Source organism: Cervus elaphus, chromosome 21 (assembly GCF_910594005.1).
Source record: "Cervus elaphus chromosome 21, mCerEla1.1, whole genome shotgun sequence".
Classification (NCBI taxonomy): Eukaryota; Metazoa; Chordata; class Mammalia; order Artiodactyla; family Cervidae; genus Cervus; species Cervus elaphus.
Genome location: NC_057835.1, coordinates 78,300,066 through 78,322,500, shown reverse-complemented (window position 1 = coordinate 78,322,500; position 22,435 = coordinate 78,300,066). Strand labels below are relative to the sequence as shown.

Sequence of the window (22,435 nt, the reverse complement as noted above, 5' to 3'; positions counted from 1 at the left end):
TCACATTTTATGTAGATAAGTACAGATACTAACTCTGCCTTATTGTAAGAAATACCCACCGTGGTCTTTGACAGAGTCGTACTAAACAGTGCAATGTGTTAGCCTGAAATCAAGGACACTAGAGAAGAATTCTGCTAAAAACTTAAAATGCTGTTCTTGGTATCCGGAAGTAGGAACTGTAGTCATTACTTACATACAAAGCTATTAATGACACTGAAACAGTCCTTCTGTTATGGAGAGTTGTGGGAATGATATCTCCTCCTATTAATAAGTAGCTTGAGTTCGCTAACACTGAAAAAGAATTTTGGCAGTTGAAGGTGTTTCCTGGTTTTGGCTGGAAGATGAAGGTTTTTGCATAGTCGAGTCACAGCACACAGAAATTCTCTACCAGGGTAAATTCTTCTGTATTTTAAATAAACACTGCATTGCAGACACCCTGATGAGCAGGCGAAGGGGCTCTGAAGTCAGACATTCCTGGGCCGGAGTTGAGAGGGGGTCGGCCCTGGGCTTCAGCCGGGCGCCGGGCGCTGCTGTCGGAGCCGAGAGCGCCGCACATCCAAAGCCAGAGCTTCCTCAGTGCCCAGCTGGGGTGACGGTGCTCAGATAAGGATGTGCCCAAGATCCTGAGAAAGCGTGCTGTGAAAAGAGGTTGGCGGACGAACCCGAGGTGGCAGGATGAGGGCGGGAGGAAGCTTCATGGCAGGCTTCTTTCCGGAGGGGGCCAAGCGTGGAGCCCAGAGAGAGGCGCTCCCCAAACCTGGGACATGGTGTGTGGTCTGCACTAGGCCTGAGGATATAACGTGGAAACATGCAATTCCTGCTTTGCCCGAGAAATGGTCTGGTTGGAGAATTAGACAGCACTAAAAGCGATAATGGCTTTAATTATTGAACCCACAAAGTGCATTGGGAGCTCAGAGAGGGAAAGGCTTCAGTCGTTTCAGAATAAAAGGCAAATCTAAACATTCTAGAGTGGCTGAAAGACATGGGAACCCACAGGATGGTTTTTTAATTTCTGTGAATATCAAACAGAGGTTCTTATACTTCACATTTAGATTTTCAGGATTGCTATTCTTGCTAAATATATGAATCCTTTCTTAATCCAACATTGCTTCAAGCATACACTTCAGCAGCAGAGATTTTATTAGAGAACTTAACTGGTATCAGTTGGGGGAGGTGAAGGAGCTACAGCTTGCTCTAGAAGATTTGCATGAGATAGAGTAGTTACAGGCTGGAGCGTCTCCCCTGTAATTTTATGAGAATGGTATTACCCTGGCTTTCACTGTGTGATTGCTGGCTACCTTCTGTCAGTGAGCAACAGTCTTACTGCAAAGCAGGAGCACAACCCTCTCTTTGTCTCCGTGGTCAAAGCAATTACTTCTTAGAAAGTCGGATTTTTTTTTTTCAGAATGACCATGTACAGGAGCAAACGCAGACATCAGAGATGTAAGTAAATTCGGAACCAACTTTTTCATATGGCTGTGGTGGGAGAGACATACTTTATTTCTTAAAAGACTAATCATGACTTCAGATATATCCTGGGAGTAGAAAAGATATTGTAGCTTTTTTCATCCTAACCTGCATCTTTATCCCTGTTACATGCTTGAAGGATGTTGGGGGGAATCGGACTGATTCACTTGTTACCATGGAAACCTTTGGAAAGGTTTACAAAATCAACAGAGAAACAGATCAAATGCAATTTCAGTCTAGCTCAGCATCCTTCATACAGGCATGGTAACTGGGCAGTTCTCTCTCTCTCTCTCCCTTCTTAAAAAAAAACAACAAAAAAACTTCTATTTATTCATTCAGTTTCAGTCATAACTCTCAGGGGAAACAAAACAGTTCTGAATGGAGGGGAGAGAATTAATTGTGAATGACAAGCTGGATATGGAACAGGATCTTCATTGCCAAACTTCTTGGTCCAGAGCATGTTTGTAACATAATTCACTCCAGGCACCGTTTCCAAGGGTTGGAAGGAGTCATCTGTAATCTAACCTAAAGGGACCAATTCAGACGGGAAAGGAGCCTAAAGTCCAGAACAAAGATGATTATGGACCTGAAAGCCCTTAGGATATGGCTAAAAATCAGCAGTCTTACAGTAAAGCTGTGTTTTATGGTAAAGCAACATGCCTGTCGTGGAAAGCTCTCCAGCCCAAATCTGGACCCCTGGCTCTCCTGCGTTGCCTAAAGTAATTACCACCGTGGTGAGCCCAGTGTATCCTGTCACTGACTCTGTTTGCCGTCTTAGACGGGTGACTACAACGTGTTCTACAGCCCAAGTCGGCACTTTTCCGTGATCCCTGTGATATCTTTACATGCTATCACGTATTTTAATATATAGAAGACCATTAACATTAATCACCCCATCAAATGACCAAACTGGGATAGACATGATCTCTTTAAGAGTGATTTTTTGGTTCATTTTTCATTTAAGGCATGAGCACTGACATTTCTCTTCCTCAAAGTTTTATGCAGTACAGAAAGCTCTGAGGGACAGGACTACCTACCAGTCTGATTTTCCACACCTGATTGCCTTTTGATACTACTTCTTTCTTATGATTGAGAAACATCTTGCAATAATTTGCTACTTTTTTCTTATAGAAATGATTGGTGCAAAATCTACAGATATATTGCTGATTAATTCCCTTGTGATTCCCTCCCACAAGAATGAATCTAAATTGTGCATGTACTTGAAAACCATCTTGCACCTTTACTCCTGTATCTTTTCTACACCCCCTCATTTCTTTCCATGTGAGTAATCATTGCCTTAAAGCCCATGACAAATAAAAGATTCACAGAAAAATCATACTGAATCTCTCCCCCTAAAATGTGCTTGCTGAAGTCTGCGATTAAGCAGCAGGAAGAAATTGTGAATTACATGAGACAAGTTAGAAGATGTATAATTATACAGGTTGAACACAGTAGGGTATACTGAATGGTTTAGTTTAAAAAAAAAAAAACTAATATGTTACTTACATTTAATTGTGTCAGTTAGTTGTATTATATTGAATTAACTTTCTATATTCTAACCATATAAAATATTGGAGAGCAAGAATATAATAAAGTATATAGAAAGCTTAGCAATAAAAACAAATAGAATCCTTAAATGAAGTTGTTTCTTATACTAATAACATTTGCCAAAGTGGAATGTAATACAATTATTTGCTATCTGAAAATATCTGAATTATCCTAGCACCAAAATACGGTGCATTTCCATTTTAAATCATGTGTTTTATGTGTGTTTTTGGTCATGTGAAGAACATAAACTAACCTAGAGGCAATTGTAGTCCAATTAAAGCAATAATTGCACACTTAACAAATTTCAACGTGGGAAAGAAAGTGTTCTTATGATTTTTTTTTTTTGAATTGGAACATTACATAAGTAAAGTTTCTAATGTCCTCATTCCCTAGCAATCTAATATAATGTCCTTTGGTGAAAATAATGCAACTTTCTTTTAGAGGCTCCAAGAGGAGAAATAGGAAAGGTGCAAAAGGTTATGCCAGGGGTTTGAAAAGAAGCAGGAGAGCAAAAATACTGGAAAAGACATTTTAAAGTATACCCTGCACCAAGTCCTTAGAAATCCATGGGGGACTGTGGAACCCACTCCGTAGTCATGCCTAGACTGGTTATTTATAATTCCCGGTAGAGGAGGAGGAGAGACAGGGAAGAGCCCCCATTTCCTTGCTCCATCAAAGTGGAGCAGTTGTTGTAGAAAAGGAAACTGCTTCAGTGTTCATTCAGATAGCAGATCTTACCTGTGCATGACTGCATGAGGGCTTTTAATTAGATACGGAATTTTTCAAGTGGTATTAAAAACATTTCCCTGTATCAAGAGATTTATTTTGTCAGAGCCAAGCAGGTAGAAACCACTTTAAGGAACTCTTAACATATATAAGCCTGCTTTTACAAATTAGGTTGTGGCGCTAATCATCACCGGCATACATTTTTCTTTTAGTGTTTAAATATTGAATTTTTATACATATTGAATCAATCCACTTACTGAAGTGTGTGGGTTCTGTTTAATTTTCAAAAATCTTTATTATCCATAAAATAAGGTACACCTGTAATCTCCTTTGCTGAAATTCCAGATGACCTTGAGAAAATAATTTTTGGTTTTTAAAAGAGATGTAGAGGTACATTCTTAAAGATGAATATGTTTTTGAAATAGAGACTTAAGAGAAAAACTGTGGTAGGATCCATATGATATTAGATATCGAATTTGAAAAATATTATAATCCTTGTAGTGAAAGAGAAGAGAAAACTGTGTCCATTGAATTTTAAGTGTGCAACGTTTTGTTTTACTAACTAGGAACAGGTTTTTGACTGCTAATGATATGTTTGGGTGATCTTATGCATCATATCTTGGAAATAGGTGATGAGATCACTTCAGGGATCTGAATCCTAGTTATAGTTCTCGGCTCACAATCTCAGCCGATATCTGTTATCTCTGTGGGTTGCAATTTCTTCTTCTCTAACTTCAGCAGACTGTGCAGAGATGTTTTCCACCATGTCGTCCATCTCTAACCCTCAGTCTTTCACAACATAGGCCTCATCATGTAAGATTCCGACCGAAAGACAGGCGTAAATGCTCATCCCCTGTGCCGTGGCCGTGTCTCGTGGGCTTCCTGCCCATGTGACCGTGGTTTTACTGCCAGAGACTCTAGTATCCATAGGGATATCAATCACTGCCCGTATAATGACAAAGATATGTATATGTATATTGTATACATGCACATATACACCCACATACTATTTTTGGGTTCTAAGGAAAACTAATGTATTTAAAAGGTTGTACTGAATTTTTAATGGCTTTTAATGCCCTGTATTTTATATTTAAGAAAGACAACTATATCACACAGGGATCTCATGTTTCAATTTTTCAAAAGGTGTTTTCATATTCTCAAAATATTGGGAGTTGCTGAATGAGAAAATGAAACACAACCATAACCTTGTAACGCAGACACTGACGTCATTGTCACTCACGGCATCCTTCCTTCCTGAGAGCTGTATTCTAGCCTTTATCGTGCTACATCATTATCCCCAAAGCTCATCAGGTGCTGTCTCATCTGTGTGTCTTCCTGTTGATGGGTGGCCTCACTTGCATCTTAATGTAGAGAAAGCATCTGTGCCATCCAGGAGGCAGAGTTTGCGCCTTCATTTCCCTTGGGTGTCCGATCAAGTGTCACCTTAATCACACTGGCTTTTCCTGACTACCCCACTGAAAAGTGATAGCCACTCAGTCGTGTCCTATAGCCCGCCAGGCTCCTCTGTCCATGGGGTTTTCCAGGCAAGAATACTGGAGTGGGTGGCCATCCTGTTCTCCAGGGGGGTCTTCCCACCCCAGGGATTGAACATCCTGCATGAGGCCTCCTGCACTGCAGGCAGCCTCTTCACCGTCTGAGCCACCAGGAATCCCCTACTTCCCATCCCATCTTCCAAAACCCCTTTCCCATCGTTTGCTCTATTCCTGGATGGTCCAGGAAGCAACGGCATGTGCGAGGTGCCTAGGGTACCTGGGATACTGGAGGACCACGAAAGAGGCAATACGTGGAGTTAATGAAAAGATGTTAGACTGAGATTAACAGATACACACTACTGTATATAAAATAGATGAACAACCTTGGCCTACTGTAGGCTTCCCTGGTAGCTCAGCTAGCTGGTAAAGGTTTTATGTTTATTGGTCTTATGGAATGAGTAATTTTTATAAAGGAGAACTTACTGGTTTTATAAAGGACAACAATTGCTTATTGGTTGTGACTTTGCTTATTTTAAAATACATTTAAAAATACACCTTCGCATCTCTTCCCTGGTGGCCCAGATTATAAAGAATATGACTGAAATGCAGGAGACCCCAGTTTGATCCCTGGGTCAGGAAGATCCCCTGGAGAAGGCAATGGCAACCCACTCCATGTTCTGCCTGGAGAATTCCATGGACAGAGGAGCCTGGCTGTCTACAGTCCTTGGGGTCACAGAGTCGGATATGACTAAGCACAGCATAGCATGGCCTCCTGTATAGCCCAGGGAACTATATTCAGTGTCTTATAATAACCTATAATCAAAAATCATCTCAAAGATAATAGTTTTGGGTGTGTGTATATATATATATATATATATATATATTTAACTGAGTCACTTTGCTATATACCTGAAACTAACACTCCACTGTAAATAAATTATACTTCAATAAAAAAGACTTTGAAATAAAAAGCATTGGGAGCACTGACTGGGTAGACCAAGTCATAGAATTAAATGGAGTGGTATATTCTATGTATAATTAAATTGAGATATAAAGTATATGATTAAAATGACAATTATGAAAATGTTTTAATTTCTTTACACTTTATACTAACCAAGGCATCCAATCATTAATTGAATGACAGTCAAACTGTGGTCATCCAGAGGTCAGAAAGATATTATTTGAACAAGAATATTTTCTGATTTATCTTCTTATAAATACCCTTACATTCTTGATATGTTAACACTCTCTTTAAAAATCTTGTTATGAGAAAAAATAAGTTAATAGTTTGATAGAATCGTTATTAGACTTCTTAAGGCTTGGGCAGAAAGACACGAGACCACTGTCCTCTCTGGAGTGTACACTATTAAATTCAATCCTTGATTTTTCTGTTATTGATGCTTATTGGGAATTCTGCTTTGACATCTGAAATTTCTCAAATCGTTTTTTATCTCAAGTTCTTAATATGAATTCTATAACTGGTATGGACTGATAATTTGTGACTTTGTACATTCCTCCTCGGAATTATGTCTGCATGGATAGAATCAGGATGATCTGATTGAGCATGCTCAATGGGACCATAGTTGCCAGTTTGGAAGCAGAGATGTGCAAAGGCTGACTGATGACACTCTTGATACAAATTGACCTTATATGGAAAAGCATGTTGGTCTGCCCTGCATACCTTAATCATTTGCTCTGCTTTTACACGCTCCAGCCTGCGACTGATTCTGTCTGTGGGAATACTTACTCATTTCTCTCTCTCTCAATCCACTCCATGTATTTTTCAACCTAACAATGCTCCGCAAAAGTAAAGGTCACTTTGTGAGCATCTGTACATTTTCTTTTAGCTGATCTACATTCAGAAAACAATGTGGCTCTCATATATTACCTGTTCTCTTAGGTTCTCTAGTCTAACAGTCTGTGCTGCATTTTTATCTAGACCTGCATAAAGACCATGGCATTGCCTCTGCCTCCGGTTGTTCAGGTAAATGTTCTCTACAGATGGCGTTTATCTCTCAAAGAATGTTAGAGTTAGAAATGACGCTGTAGATGTGTGTTTATTGAGCACAGAAGATACACATGTGGCAACTAGGCTCTTAGCAAAATAAGATTGCTGTTAAAGTGGATATCAACACACCTTTTTAACATATTGTCATGAATGCAGCGATGTTTTACATGATTATCTGAAAAGATGACCATTCGAAAGCATTGATGGATAGTGGAAAAAGACAGGAAGTAGTCTTTGTCCCACTTGGAAAACAACTTTCTTAAAAACCATAACCTAGTATAATTATGTTTTTTGGACAGTCTATGCATTTGGTTGAGCCATTGTAAATTGTCATTTTTTCTAAGTAAAAAAATGGCAGTTTCACATTGTTAAATGTAAATACCAGCTATGACAGAAGTTGGCCAAAAAATAGATGGGGCCAGGTAGTGAAAACAGCGACACAAGCTGACATTATAAAGGCCAAGGACATTTATAGCTAAGCATGAAAGTGTTAGTCGCTCGGTTGTGCCCGACTCTTTGTGACCCCATGGACTGCAGCCCACCAGGCTCCTCTGTCCATGGGATTGTCCAGGCAAGCACACTTGAGTGGTTTGCCATTTCCTTCTCAAGAGGATTTCCCAGCCCAGGGATGGGACCCCAGTCTCCTGCAGGCAGGCAGGTTTTACACCAGCTGAGCTACCAGGGAAGCCCTAAGCTAAGGATGAGTATTTCATATGCTAAAAGAGTAGAATTAAGTAAGACGATGTATTCACTGTTGTTCTTTATGGTTTGTAAATTTAACCTTCCCCAAAGAAAGTGTACTCAGCCTTGTCAACAGAGGTTAATTAAGATGACCTTTCTTTTGCAAGTGACACCTCCTACTTGGTTTCAAACAGTATCGGAATTTTTGCCGTTCTTCCACCAAACTTAAAATGTTTATTTTAAAAATTTGATTTCTAGTTTTACATGATTTTAACTTTAGAACTTTGCTTTCATCCAAATGAAAAATGGGACTTCTGTAAATGAATTAAAAATAACACCAAAAACAATAAAAATGACATTAGACATTTATTGAATTCTTGCTATAGGCCAAGTATTGTTTTAAGCATTTTGGTACCTCTGGCTAATGTAATTTATGTAATAGAACAATAATTGAACATCTAAAAGCAATAATATAGTAATCCATGGCACTTTTGATTTTCCATTGCACTTTCAAAATGTTATTTATAATTTTGATATCTAATCTTTAGGAAATTGTATGCCCAAAGTTAAATTAAAATACCTATTGACTAGAGTGAAAGAATAAGCTTATATGTCTCCTGAGGAAACTAAGAAATTAACTTTAAAAGGCAAAATATATTGTTTGATCAATATCCCTATTCTTTGAGTCATAAAAAAGCAGGAAAAAAAATCCTGAGGAAAACTTTTACGTAGGTGTATATTCAATGAAACGTTCACATATGAATGCATTTACTTTGTGTGCTATCTTTTCTGCAAACAGATTAAAGATTTCAGAACTTAAAAAAGCAAAGTGCTTTACAGAGATTTAGTAATTCACTAAGAGTCGTTACACTCTTTTTGTTTTAGAACACCTAAGTTGTTTGGCATAAGCTTTTGATTCATTTTCCTTTTTGTAGTTATTGATTTTCTTGGCAGTATTTACTGAATTGCACTCTCATTCTGACTATGGAATTTCAGACACCTTTAGTTATACAGAGCTACATTATATATGTATTCGTGTTGATTCAGGGTTTTAATGGTGCCTTAGCATTGACGTCATATTATCTCCAGAACTTCATTTGTATTTTCAAATAAAGATAAAATCCATATCTATTTCCTTGAACTCTTTATAGAGACTGTGGCATATATTTTTGTAATGTTTCATGCCTTAGGCTGCTTATCATTGGAAAGTATATTTTTATATTATATGATTCTTTTGACCCTTAGTGAACTTGAAAATGCCTTAGAGGAACAGCTGGATGTATTTCCTTAAATAAACACACATTGTTCTTTAAATTGCTAGTATCTGTCTTCTTAATAGTCTCCACAGGCAATGGGAATTTTGACTTTGAAGTCACCTCTGCCGAGTTCCTGTAGGTGTCTGGCTATTTTATACCTTTTTGCTTCCATAATTAAACAGTGTCTTTCAACTCAAGTATTTTTTAAATAAACTATATGACAACAGCTTATAGTTATAACTTAACCTTTACCTGTACTTTCGGGTTATGATATTTTTGGTATTTTATTTTATATGCTATCAAACATAATGTAAATACAATATCAAAAATATACTACACTTGTAAAGGTACAGACTCCCTGGAGTATTTAATTCTACTAAATTTATAGTGTCAGTAATTAATAAGAGATTAGTTCAGAATTAAATAAAAATTCACATACACAAATTCAGAAAACAATTATTTTTAACTGGGGTGAAAGGAAAAATTCATTTACTTTTTCACTTTGGCTTTGCTAAGGTAGCAAGGGAAAAATGGACCCTGGGATTTTAAAAATGGTCACAAAATGTTTCTCTGCGCTGAGTTTGTCCTCAGAAAACTTTTTATGTGAAAGTAGCCTTTTTCTAACAATCATTTCTAACAAAGATAGTATACTCAGATTTGATTAATGGGTACAGAGTCTTCCAAAGAGGCTGTAGCAGTGATACTCCATGAAGGTTTCTAGGATTTGCTTGTTTATTCAACAATTTAGACATAAAACATCTTCAGATGATGCACCAGTTCTCCAGAACCCAAGCCTGATTTGGAGCGAGGAGGCTATTTGAATGGACATGAAAAATTTACTTGAAATTGAGAGAAAAACAAGTCATTTAAAATTCTTTAAAAAACGTTCTTGGTCACTTGAATATTTAAGGAAGAAGTTAATAAGCCAGTGCAGGAATAAGAAAAAAGAAATTGTGTCATGAAGATCATAGATATGGCTACTGCTGTGATTTCCTTGAGTCTATGAAAATGGGGCTCTGGAAATTGGAACCTTACTAAGTTAACTAGTAATCCATCAGGTTAAAGATGCTTATAAGCTGTGTTTGTCTGACGGAAACAGTCATCTAATGTAATTAGTTGAGGAAGCCATTGGACATAAGTATGAAATGAAATGTTTCTGCCCTACGCACTACCTATAAACAAGCCTTTTCCAAATAAAAATTCCTGAGTCCAAGTGAAATAAAGCCAGCTAATCTGAGGCCATCAGCTACGTCAGCTAAAGAGCTGGGGGGCTGTGAGGGGCGGCCATCCACCACACCTGCCGTCTCTGATGGTAAGCAAGGAATTAGGTTGTGAGCTATTAAGAAAGCAGGATTGGCCCCATGCAGATATGAAAGGAAGGGTTTCTGTAAGGTCAGACACTTGCCCCTGCCCATACAGAGAACGTCGCCAAATCTCTTCACGTGAGAGATCTGGGTTTTCTGAATTAACAGTAATCTTTTGATATTCAGATTACCTGCCCCTTGCTGCAAACTTTTATATAGCCCGGCTTCTCCCACACCTCCTTGAGTCAGCTCTCTCGAGGTCACCTGGGACACTGTCTCACAGGCTCAAGTCCTAGCATTCCCACTGAATAAAAACTCCCAACTTTTAGGTTATGCGTATTTTCTTTGAGTCAACATAAGGAATACTATTTCTCGTAGATTACCACTGACAGTACTTAACTCCACAGTTGTCATAATTTTCCATTTACTTTAAGCCCAATTAAGTAAATCTTGCCTTGTTTATCTGAACGTTAAAGGATCAAGTGGCTTGGAGTCTGAAATTCTCAGTAAGTTGCCCACATTGTTAAATTATATCAGTGTTAACCTAGGAATTGGTTGTAAAGAAATATCTAATGTAATACTTTTTTTTCCCCCCAGAGCATGCTCTAAATATTGTAATTCAATTCAGTCACATCATTATGACAATACTTTATTTTGGGACCAGGATAATTAAAAGCCTGGAAATATATAAAGTACATTGTAATGATGACTATATCCCACTAATCTTTGAAGATTTTTTTGTAATTTTAAAAATTTTATTGGAGTATAGTTGATGGGGAATGACTGAAGGCAAAAGGAGAAGGGGGCTGCAGAGGATGAGAGTTAGATAGCAACACCAACTCCATGGAAATCTGAGCAAACTCCAGGAGATAGTGGAGGACAGAGGAGCCTGACGTGCTCCAGTCCATGGGGTCCAAAAAAGTTATACACACACACATATCCACTCTTTTAAAATTCTCTTCCCATATATGTCATGATAGAGTATTTAATATAGTATACATGCTATATAGTAGGTCTTATTAGTTATTATTTTATATATAGTAGAGTGTATATGTGCTTCCCAGGTGACGCGTTGGTAAAGAATCTGCCTGCCAATGCAGGAGATGAAAGAGACACAGGGTCGATCCCTGGGTTGGGAAGATCCCCTGGAGGAGGAAATGGGAACCTACTCCAGTATTCTTGCCTGGAAAATCCCACGGACAGAGGAGCCTGGCGGGCTACAGTTCATGGAGTTGCAAAGAGTCAGACACGACTGAGCACGCACGCACACAGTGTGCAAACTTCAACCCCAACCTCCTAACTTATCCCTCCCCTCCTTTGCTCCTGCTAACTCTAAATTGTTTTATTTTTTTTTTTTTACATTTTTGACTCTATTTCTGTTCTTTAAATAAGTTCATCCATATCATTTCTTGACTAAGATTTCAGTCACTGGGTGCAGACTGATACTTACAATATGACTGCCAACAATTCTTGGTTCTTGGAGACTTTCTCGTATAGTGGGCAATTTTTACACTTTATTATACACTTTATTTAAGTAAACTTTAACTTCCAAGTTTCCTTACAACCCATGTAAGTCTAGAGGTCATTTCAGTTGACAAGCAAGCATCATTACTCTGTGTTATCAGCTAAAAGTTTTGTGGGTCACTCCTTTCAGTTATTCTGAGTCAATGTCTACAATAATATGTCTTCATATTACTTGTCGATCTAAACTTTGTTGCGTAGGTGTCATAATGAACAGATTTTTCAATCATTGCATTAAAATATATGTTAAGAGAGCGTTGCTTAATTTTATGACTTTTAAAAGACTTACAAGGTATTCACTTCCTGATCAGATATCACCTTACTTTGTGTGTGGATTCATTCCTGGCCATCCCACTTTGCATATTCCGGTGTAGTGTGTGACGCTGTTCTGTGTATGATTCTTCTGTTATGTGAAGAATTCTTTCCATTATGAGTTCCTTATATTGCTTCTTATATTTAGAACACCCTAACTGCCATCTTAGTTAATTCCTACATATCCTTCAGGGGCCAGTTTAGACAATCACCTCCTGCTCATTAATGTCTCTAAGCTCCCTATGACTAGTAGAGTTGACCTTTATATGTATTCCTGGGTACTAATGTGTGCCTGTGTGTAAATTATAATGTATCCAGTCATTTAACTATAGCCCCTGAGGACAGAGACTAGACCCCTTTCTTCACTGCTACATCCCAGCATGGTCTGGCATTGGGAGACCCTCAATCAATAGTTGTTGAAGGATTAAAGGAATAGATTGCTTTACTTATGCACCTGCTTCACAAACTAGAAACTACAGTTATTTCCCGCCCCCCCCAGAATCACTGTGATAGTCTATCGATGAAATATATTTTCCTTTTTACATTCGAAAATATCTGTGGATGATGTTCATGTACCAAGTCCTTTTGAGCCTCAGTTTTTAGAGTTGTTTTTCTCCATCAACAACTCTAATATACCTAACAGGAATTAAAGGAAGATGTATTAAGAGGAATCTAAAACCAGTTACATTATCTCTTGGGTAATTTAATATTGCTTACCCAAAATTAAAGGCACACTTTGAAAGTTGATATGAAATAATAGCTTTCTCCCAAGGACTTCTGTTGCACTAATCATTGGGCTAGTTTCTAGTTAAAGTTTCCAGATTTTTGGATCATTACAAGAATTGAAGACTTAAGACTGATAACACTTTCAGAATTAAAACTTGCTTCTCTACATTCTCAGTTTTTTCCCCTATCCAGGGTTGGCTGTATTTCTAGGTTTCATTATTTGTTAAATCAATTTTGCATCAGTTAAAAGAACAAATTGTTTGTTTCTCCACAGATTTGTAGCTATTAATCTCAGCAGTAACTCAGTGATTGATTTTTTTCAGACCTCAGCATCATAGAGACAGACTAGAAAGAGTAACTTGAACCAAGTCCAGGACCTACCGGCTGAATCTATGAAAGTTGAGACTTCATGTCATACATAATACATCTGTGTTACTAAGTGGGGATGTCACTTTTCAACTTTGGGATATAATTAGAATGATCATATAAAGTCATTTCACTGCCTACTTTTTTCTTCTTTTCTTTCAACATCCTTTCTATTATTCTCACTACTCCGTAGTGATATCAACTAGAAATTCTTGAATTGTAACTAAAAGTGACCTCATTTCCAAAGCATTTAAAGTTATTGCAGGTAAAAGCTCTCTCAAGGGCTTTCAATGTTTCAAATATGTGGATGTACAATCCGTGTCAATAATGAATACTGCACATTAAATTGACCTGAATGGTTAGAGCACAAAATTTTTTCTCAGCCTTGGCAAATTTCTGACGTAAATGCTTAGAATGGAAGAGCTGACAAGAAGCTATTAGAGTAGCACAGAGATTCTGAAAAGATCTGCATGCTGCATGTTTTTTTCTTTTTTAAGTATAATTGAGATTTCTAAGAATTTTTACTGACAAGCCATTTTACTTTCTGGACTTGGTAATTGAAAAAAAGATAAAATTGTTAGAGGAGCAATAAGGAATTCAATAAAGAAAGTAAAATATTATATGCTTGATAAATGCATTTCAAATGTCTTACCTGAGTTGGCTGGAACACCCAGCTTAAGGTTCCAAGGTCACAGATTTGAGCTTTCTATGTCCTAGATGGCTTAACCCCTTTACTGGATCAGGGACCACTGTAGTCACCCTGCCCAGCCATCCTCAAAGAATGACCTCCTTGCAAAATAACACTGATGAAGTAAGGCAGACAGACCAGGCTAGGGCCAAAACACAGCCATCAGAACTACAATGTCTCTTTCATATACTTTTATATATATAATATTTGTGTCACACTGCTTGTGACATCTTCATGTACAAAATGGAGTATACCTCTGGTTGAATAAATAATTATGTTTTATTTTGCCTTATAAATAAACGCAACCACCTTAACTTTCTCTTTGATCGAGTGCCAAGTGTCTACACTTGGAATTTCACAGAATACAAACGTCTACAATTTCCAAAAAGTCTTGCTTCACAGAAGGTTGTGAAGTTAATTTCAAATAATATTTTTCATTATAGTCTTTTCATTTTAGCAGGCATAAGTTAAATTTTAGATATTCTGAAGGACACTAAACTAATAAAGTATTCTATTATCCGTCCTTTCAAGACTTCAGAGGAGCATGACTAAATTTCTCTAAGAAAATTTACTTTGCTGATCATGAAAGAATCTAAGATTTGTTTCACTGAGGAAGAATTAGGATGGGTTCAGGTCCTGCTTTAAGTAAAACTAGTAGTGAAATTTCCAATTTTATCTAGTTAGGATGACAGTCTTTTTAATAACCACATGCCTTACACTTCCGTTAACAGTGTAGATGACAGAATACTGATTTACTTCCAGTTTGAACCTAAAGTTACCATGTTCACCACACACAATCACAGTACTCCATAGATGGGTCTGGTTGGACAGAATTGTCAGGACTTTCATTTGATTCATGCTCCATTTTTTATAAATGTTACCTAACAATGACATAGAAGCAAGCAAAAAGACTACAAATTTATTTATGCTAATGTCTTCATTTCATAGAAGAGAAATGGATTTATTCCATTACTCGTCAGCATTTATTGTGACCAATAAGTGAGGGATTAGAGGTTTATTCAGCTCTATTTATTGCATTTAAAATAACATTGCTACTGAAAAGCTAAGGTTTAATAGAAATACATGTGATAATATTGTTTTCTTATATTCAAATGAAAGAAAGAAAAAAGCGAAAGTGGTAGTGGCTCAGTTGTGCCTGACTCTTTGCGACCCCACGGACTATAGCTTGTCTCCCCATGGGATTCTCCAGGCTAGAATACTGGAGTGGACTGTCATTCCCTTCTCCAGACGATCTTCAGCTTTCAAGTAGCTCTTTTTATTATTACAATCATCTATCTTCCTATGTACAGCCACCTTTTCTAAACTCACCATTCTGCCACATGACTTCTCCCTCCATGCTCTTCCACTATCCTTTATCATATCTAGTGAAATACTTACCATATTGCAAATTCTATTTCTTTGCACAGGTCTAGATTTATTTTTAACCTTCGTATCTTGTACTTTACCTGACTCTGTACCCTGCTCATGGTAAGAGCTCAATGATTATTTAATGAATAAATGAATGAATTCACTAATATAGTTAAGTCTTTGACTTTACTTTTATCTTCTGGTGGTTCAGAGGTTAAAGCGTCTGCGTGCAATGCGGGAGACCTGGGTTTGATCCCTGGGTCGGGAAGATCCCCTGGAGAAGGAAATGGCAACTCACTCCAGTATTCTTGCCTGGAGAATCCCATGGATGGAGGAGCCTGGTGGGCTATAGTCCACGGGGTCATAAAGAGTCGGACACTGAGCGACTTCACTTTCACTTTTCACTTTTATTGTATTTTTTAACTTACATGATTGCATTCAGTAACATAAACTAACACATTTATTTACCTTCTAATGAAATGGTCCCTGAGGCAGCCATAATATTCTTTGCAGTTTTTTAATTTTTATGTGTTTTTGGCTGTGTCAGGCCTTGGCTGCAGCACATAGAGTCTTCACTGCATGTGGCTTCTCTCTTGTGCCTGGGCTCGGTAGCTCGCAGCCTGCAGGTTTAGTTTGCCCTTGGCTTATGGGATCTTAGTTCCTGACAAGGGATTGAAACTGCGTCCCCTTCATTGGAAGGCAGATTCTTTACCACTGCACCAGCAGAGAAGTCCCTCTTGGCAGCTTTTTACATGTGTAAAATTACAAAGTTGTAAACCTCAGCTCCTCTTCATGGCTGGCAATCTACTAATTATTCCAAATTAATAATCTGAAAATGTCAGTCTGTGTTTCAGTAATGATATAAAGACATCTTTCACATCTGAATTAAAGATATTTCATCATAATTTGTTCACCCCTTTACAGTGCTAGGCACCTTTATTAGAGATATTCAGTTAGCCATTTGTTTATCTGTGGTATAAGAACAATGTCCAAGGCTCTTGACCGACTGCTCCAATTTCTGGCAAACTTAAAAAGTATCATCTTTGACATTCATTTACAACCCATCTTTTCTGTCTTTTCTGGTCCAGAGCCATAGTCTTTGACTGAAGACTTCTAAAGCAACATGTTCTAGCCTCTGCCCTGTTACTCACCAAATCATTATATAAGGAAGTCCAAAAAAAAAAAAAAAACAACAACAGCAACAAAATCCTCCTCTATATTTTGTCTATGTGATTACCAAAATTCTCAACTATTTCTCTGGATCTTACTTCATCATCTCTGCCCCCTATACTATGCACATTTCACTGTTTGATATGTTATAGGCAAGGCCCTCATTTCCCTGAAATTTGTGCTTGGAACTTCACCAGATAACTATCAAATCAATAGTTCATAATTAAACTCTAAGTAGAAGTACTCTGTATTTTTCACAATGCCTAATTAATCTCCCCCAATAGAACACTTCAGTGTTATTTCCATAATAGGAATAGTATTATGAGTTTTAAAAATATTCTATTTTGCAATCATATATTAATTATGAGCATAGTTTCATTCATTCTTTTCCTTGATGTGCAATCAACCTGCTATTTATCATGGTCTGAATTTAATAGCAGGTAAGATCATTGTATATACTTTAATTGTATGTATTTAATGAATATGCTCTAAATTTCCCACTGCTTAAGATCTTCCTAAACCAGTATTATTTTTTTAATCATCTGAGCCACCAGTGTTATTCAAATGCATTGTGTCAAAATGTTATTTTCCTCTTTTCAGAAGTGGCTTAATTACAGTTTTTTTTTTTCTTTCTAGATATAACTTAATTGCCAGGGTCATTAAATTATATATGAGGATATATTGTCATGACAATAAACCAACCAGGAAAGGATATAGGCCACACTGGTTTCTTTCCCCATTACTGTATAAATTTGATTTGTGATAATGATAGTTAATTATTTTGAACAATGAATCCAATCAATCTAGTCAGTTTACCAAGGAAAAAGGATAGCATTAAATAAGAAGTTTGATAAGATTAGAATGGACTACTAAAATAGATTAATTAGTTTGATGAATGCTTTAATCAAGAAGTGTTGTAGTGTCCTTTAGTAGAAAACACATCTGTTCACGCATTAAAAGATGATGTTTCTTTAAAAAAACGTGATTTTCAGTTCCTTTAATAATAATTTTTACATTCTCCATGTTCTAGTTGAGTGTGAACATTATGTAGTATATGTCTATGAGTCCTTCAATTTAGAAATATGAGTTACTGTGAGAGAGATAATAAAACTGCCAGAACCCAGATACGTGAATCTCATAATGAATGATACAGATTTCTATATACTCTGCTCATAAACACTGGAAATGATGAAAAGCTTAATCTAATTGTAAACAACCTGCATAAATACATTTTATGTTTTTTTTTTTTCTGGATGCATACAGGAGTAGCAAACAATTTAATAACATTGAGCAATCTAGCTGGAAATCATTGGTCTCCTTTAAATTTTAGATGAAGATTATGAAAATAATTACTCTTTCCAAGCAAGTAGGTTTGTATGTTCATTGGATATAAAACAATAAATTATTACTACTTCACAAAATTTTAAGAGAACAAAAACTATAGAATGAATTCAGATATTTAAAATGACCTTAAAGCAAGTTGAATGTATAAAATCAAGAAAGCCTTAAATAACTATCATTTTGAATAGTTTCATAATAGACAAACCTGCTAAGAGGCAGCATAATTGATCCAGATTATATTTACATAACCTTTTTCTGGGAGTGTAGTCATACGTAATATCTTTCTTGCAGATAATTGTCAGAAAATTAGAGAAAGTCCGAAAAGAGATGTTTTAGTTACCACCTAGCAGTTTATTTGGTTTTTGTGGGCTATAATTAAAGGATGATCATTAACATAATATGATTTAAACTCTATTTAGACTTTCGAAAGAGAGAAAACAGCATATGCTATTTTTAACAACAATATTTATAAAATATAAATTGGCTTAAATCCACATTGGAAACAAAATATGCAATATATATGGATATTTTAAGTGATAAGAACGTTAAATTCATTGACATATTTCGCAAATGTTTGATGAATAAACATTTATAAACATTGTATAACAAGATATAATAAACATGTATAAACACTGTATAAACAAGAAGTTTATACAAATACAACACAAATTGTGCTCAAAATTCACTTGTCATCTTGAGAAAATAAGATTATTCCTGCTATGATATTTAAAATTTGAAGGGCAGGTAGACTACTGGTGATTGGAAGTAGGGAGAAGGTTATACAATGAAATGGAAATGGAGACTTGGAAGTTGGTGGTTAGAGAATAAAGAGGGGTTAAGTTTATCCCCAAGATGGAAGTCCTCTTGAACAATTCTGCTGGAAAGGGAGTTATGAGATGTAAGTATGAATAGACGTTGGATTGGAAGATCTCCAACGGTTTACTTTGGAAGTGTGACATTCATTCTATGATGTTAATGACATCAGCTGTTAAATAGCTCCTGACATGTGTGAGGCATGATTCCAAGCATCTGAATGGATTATCTCAGTGATCCTCAGAACAAGCCCATAAGGAGTCAGTGTCTCCATTTTTAGAAAAGGAGTCAAGACTTAGAGACACACAGTAGTTCCCTCTAAACTGGTGAATGCCTGAGCCAAAAATCAAACAAAAAATCAGAACAAAACAACCCTTTCTGACTCCAAAGATCTAAATAAATCCTCATCAAATTTCGATTTCACTCACTCATCAATGAAAAGCAACAAAAGGTTCTGAGCAGCATGATGAGATGTGGTAAAAAGTTTAGGAAGGCTAATCTGACAGGGGGTTGGGGGGGGCTATCACATGATTTGGAGGTGGCAAGTCCAGAAGCAATGACACAGTTCATCTTAGGAGAGGGATAAAGGAATAAAGTCCAGTAGTCGGTGGTGGTAATGGGGATGGAAATAAAAGGGCTAATACACAACGGGAAGGAAAAGTCCTGTTGAGGTGAATGAATATGTTAATGAGTAAGAAGAGATGGGAGGAGGAGAAAGAGAAAAATGCTAACTGCAGTGGGTGGGTGGAGGAGGAAGGGGAGAAGATGGAGATAGAAGAGAAGGTATAGGAGAAACAGCGGTGGAGGAGAAGAAAAAGTGAAAAGGAGGAAAAGGAGAATTTATTCCCTGAGAAATCCCATTTGACAAGAAATAGACCAAACAAGTAGGCTACATGGAACATTTATTTGCTTTTTATGACAACTTTGTACATCAGATATCATTACCTCTGATTTGTATCGGGGAAATGAAGGCTGGGAGAACCTCTGTGGCAAGGGGCCACAGGGCCTGTAACAGGGAACTGAGGATGGAGGGCAGGCTCAGGATCCCTTGACCTCCCAGTGACTCTGTGCGGTGAGCAGGATGGGATTGTTAACCTTCTTTCCAGGATAAAGCTCAGAGAAGCACTTCACCTGAAAGCATAGGGTGGGATTTTCTGCTTTAAAAACCTCCCTCTCTTTTGGAATAAAGAGAAGCAGCGTGCATAATGATTATGCAAGCAATTTATCTGGTAATCATCCTTGAGTCTCTTTTTCCTTTATCCTCCATCTTGACTCCATCCCTGAGCCTCACTGACTGTATCTCTTAAATCGTCCTGTAGTCCATCCACTTCTCTCCATCTTCACACCTACCGAGCAAGCATTAGACGTCTTGTATCTGAGCTACTGCAATAATCTTCTAAAGTGGTGCCTCCCACATCCGTTAGTTCCATGGTGCAGTTTACTTTTTATACTCTAGCCAGGGTGATGTAAAAACTCAAATCTCATCTTCACATTTAGCTCCCCAAAATAAAAATAAAATACTGATACAAAGCCTCTTTAATGGCTTCCTATTGCCCGTGGTAAAAGACCGAAGTCCTTCAACCACCGACAAGATCACACCTAGGCTGGCAGGACCACCCCTGTACCTTCAGCCTATATTCCGTGTCACTCTGTCATCTCAGCCACCCCGCCATCATTTCCCATCCTTCAGCGAGTTGGGACTCCTCCATTCGTGATGTTTTCTTTCATAAACCATTCTTAAATCCTCACTCCCACGTCTTCTTTGTGTAACACACATTTCGTGTCCTTGAAACCGCAGGTCAAATGAATCTTCCTTTTTCGCCCATATTGGGAAGGTCTCCCTTTTATGGGTCTCTCAAGCTCTTTATGGGCTTCCTTGGTGGCTCAGAGGTTAAAGCGTCTGCCCGCGATGCAGGAGACCCGGGTTCAATCCCTGGGTCAGGAAGATCCCCTGAGAAGGAAATGGCAACCCACTCCAGCACCCTTGCCTGGAGAATCCCATGGAGGGGGGAGCCTGGTGGGCTACAGTCCACGGGGTCGCAAAGAGTCGGACACGACTGAGCAACTTCACTTCACTAGCTCTCTATAGAGCTTCACTCTATAAAGGGGTAAAGAATCTGCCTCCCAATGCAGGAGACTCGAGGGACACAGGTTCGCTCCCTGGGTCAAGAAGACCCCCTGGAGCAGGAAATGGCAATCCACCCCAGCATCACCCTGGAAGGTCCATGGACAGAGGGGCCTGGAGGGCCGCAGTCCCTTAAGTCACAAAGAGCGGGACATGACGGAGCAACTGAGCTTGCACACACAAGCTCTCCCTGCTTTTCTGGGCAACCCTCACCTCTGTTGGGACATGTGGATTCACAAACGTGTTCTTTGTTTACTATCTGTTCCTGCCATTAGTCTAGAAGCACCCGAAAAAGAAATCACATGTTGTGTTTGTTGTTTTATACCTAGAATCTACACTAAGACAAAGCAGGTGTTTAGTAAATATTTGTTCAATTGAACCATGAATGATTAATAGCCCCATCTGTGTTTATGTACCGGCTCCTCCATTTACTAAATGTAAGGCCTTGGATAATTTTCTTAAATTCCAGAAACCTTTCTTTCCCTACTAGATGAGAAGGGATAGTCACAATCCAATGAGTAAGGTTATTCATGCAAAACTCTTATATATATATATATGTATATATATATATATAGTACTAAAAAAAAAAGCTATTATTATACTGTAAAAATATCAGACATCAGAGATCTCAAAGGACAACACTAATATTAATTGGAGGGAAAATATCTTTTCATATAAATTAAATAAAAATACTTTTTAATTTTTTAGCAGTGTCTAAAAAGGATGTACTTATAACTTACTTGACAAGATGATTTTTTATTTTTTTTAATGTATTGAAGTATAGTTGATTTGCAATGTGTCAATTTCTTCCGTACAGCAAAGTGACTCAGATATGTATACACACACTTTTTCACGTTCTTTCCTATTATGATTTGTCATGAGATATTAAATATTTTTCCCTGTGCTATATAGTAAGACCCTGCTGTTTGTCCACGAGTCTGCCTTAGCTAATCCCAAGCTCCCTGTCCGTCCCCACTCCAGCCCTTCCATGCCACAGTCTGTTCCCTATGTGTGAGTCTGTTTGACAAGGCTATTTTTATAATCATAGTTTTAAATACTTAATTTGAAAATCAGTATGCTTTGTATCCTGATCATTTCAGGGCTCAGAGTCAGATATTAGTTTGGGGAAAGTCATTTCACAGGTCATTTTCCAACAAAAAATCAAAACTGTGACCCACCATACTATTAAGTTACCTTTTCGATATGCTAATATTTACTTCTATCAGGTACATGGAGCTGATGAAGAGTGTTTAAATGAACAGATAGGGCAGAGGTTTAGAGTGAAAAGAGCTTCCCTGGAGGCTCAGTGTTAAGAATCCACCTGCAATGCAGGAGATGCCCTGGCAACTGTCATCCACATGTCGTTTGTTTCAGATCCCTAAGATATGCTTTCTCGTTCACTTGTCCAAAATAAAAATGTCCTCATATTACCAAATTAAAAAATTAAACTAACCTAAAACTGTAGGATTTCTTTTCATTCCGACACTGCACGGTTTTATCCCTGATCTGTGCATCATCGTGC

General features: G+C 37.6%; 1 protein-coding gene across 7 annotated transcripts in view; it reads left to right on the top strand.

Moving 5' to 3' along the window:
• The window catches only part of RALYL (RALY RNA binding protein like), a 773,722-nt gene that overhangs the window by 540,926 nt on the left and 210,361 nt on the right, over positions 1-22,435 (top strand). The window contains exon 1 of one of the 7 annotated variants that reach the window (XM_043879849.1): positions 1,307-1,443. The exons of the other annotated variants lie outside the window; for them this stretch is intronic. Coding sequence (XP_043735784.1) covers positions 1,407-1,443 — 37 coding nt within the window. The 5' untranslated portion in view covers positions 1,307-1,406. Of the gene's footprint in view, positions 1-1,306; positions 1,444-22,435 lie in introns of those variants that run through there. 7 annotated transcript variants of the gene reach the window in all.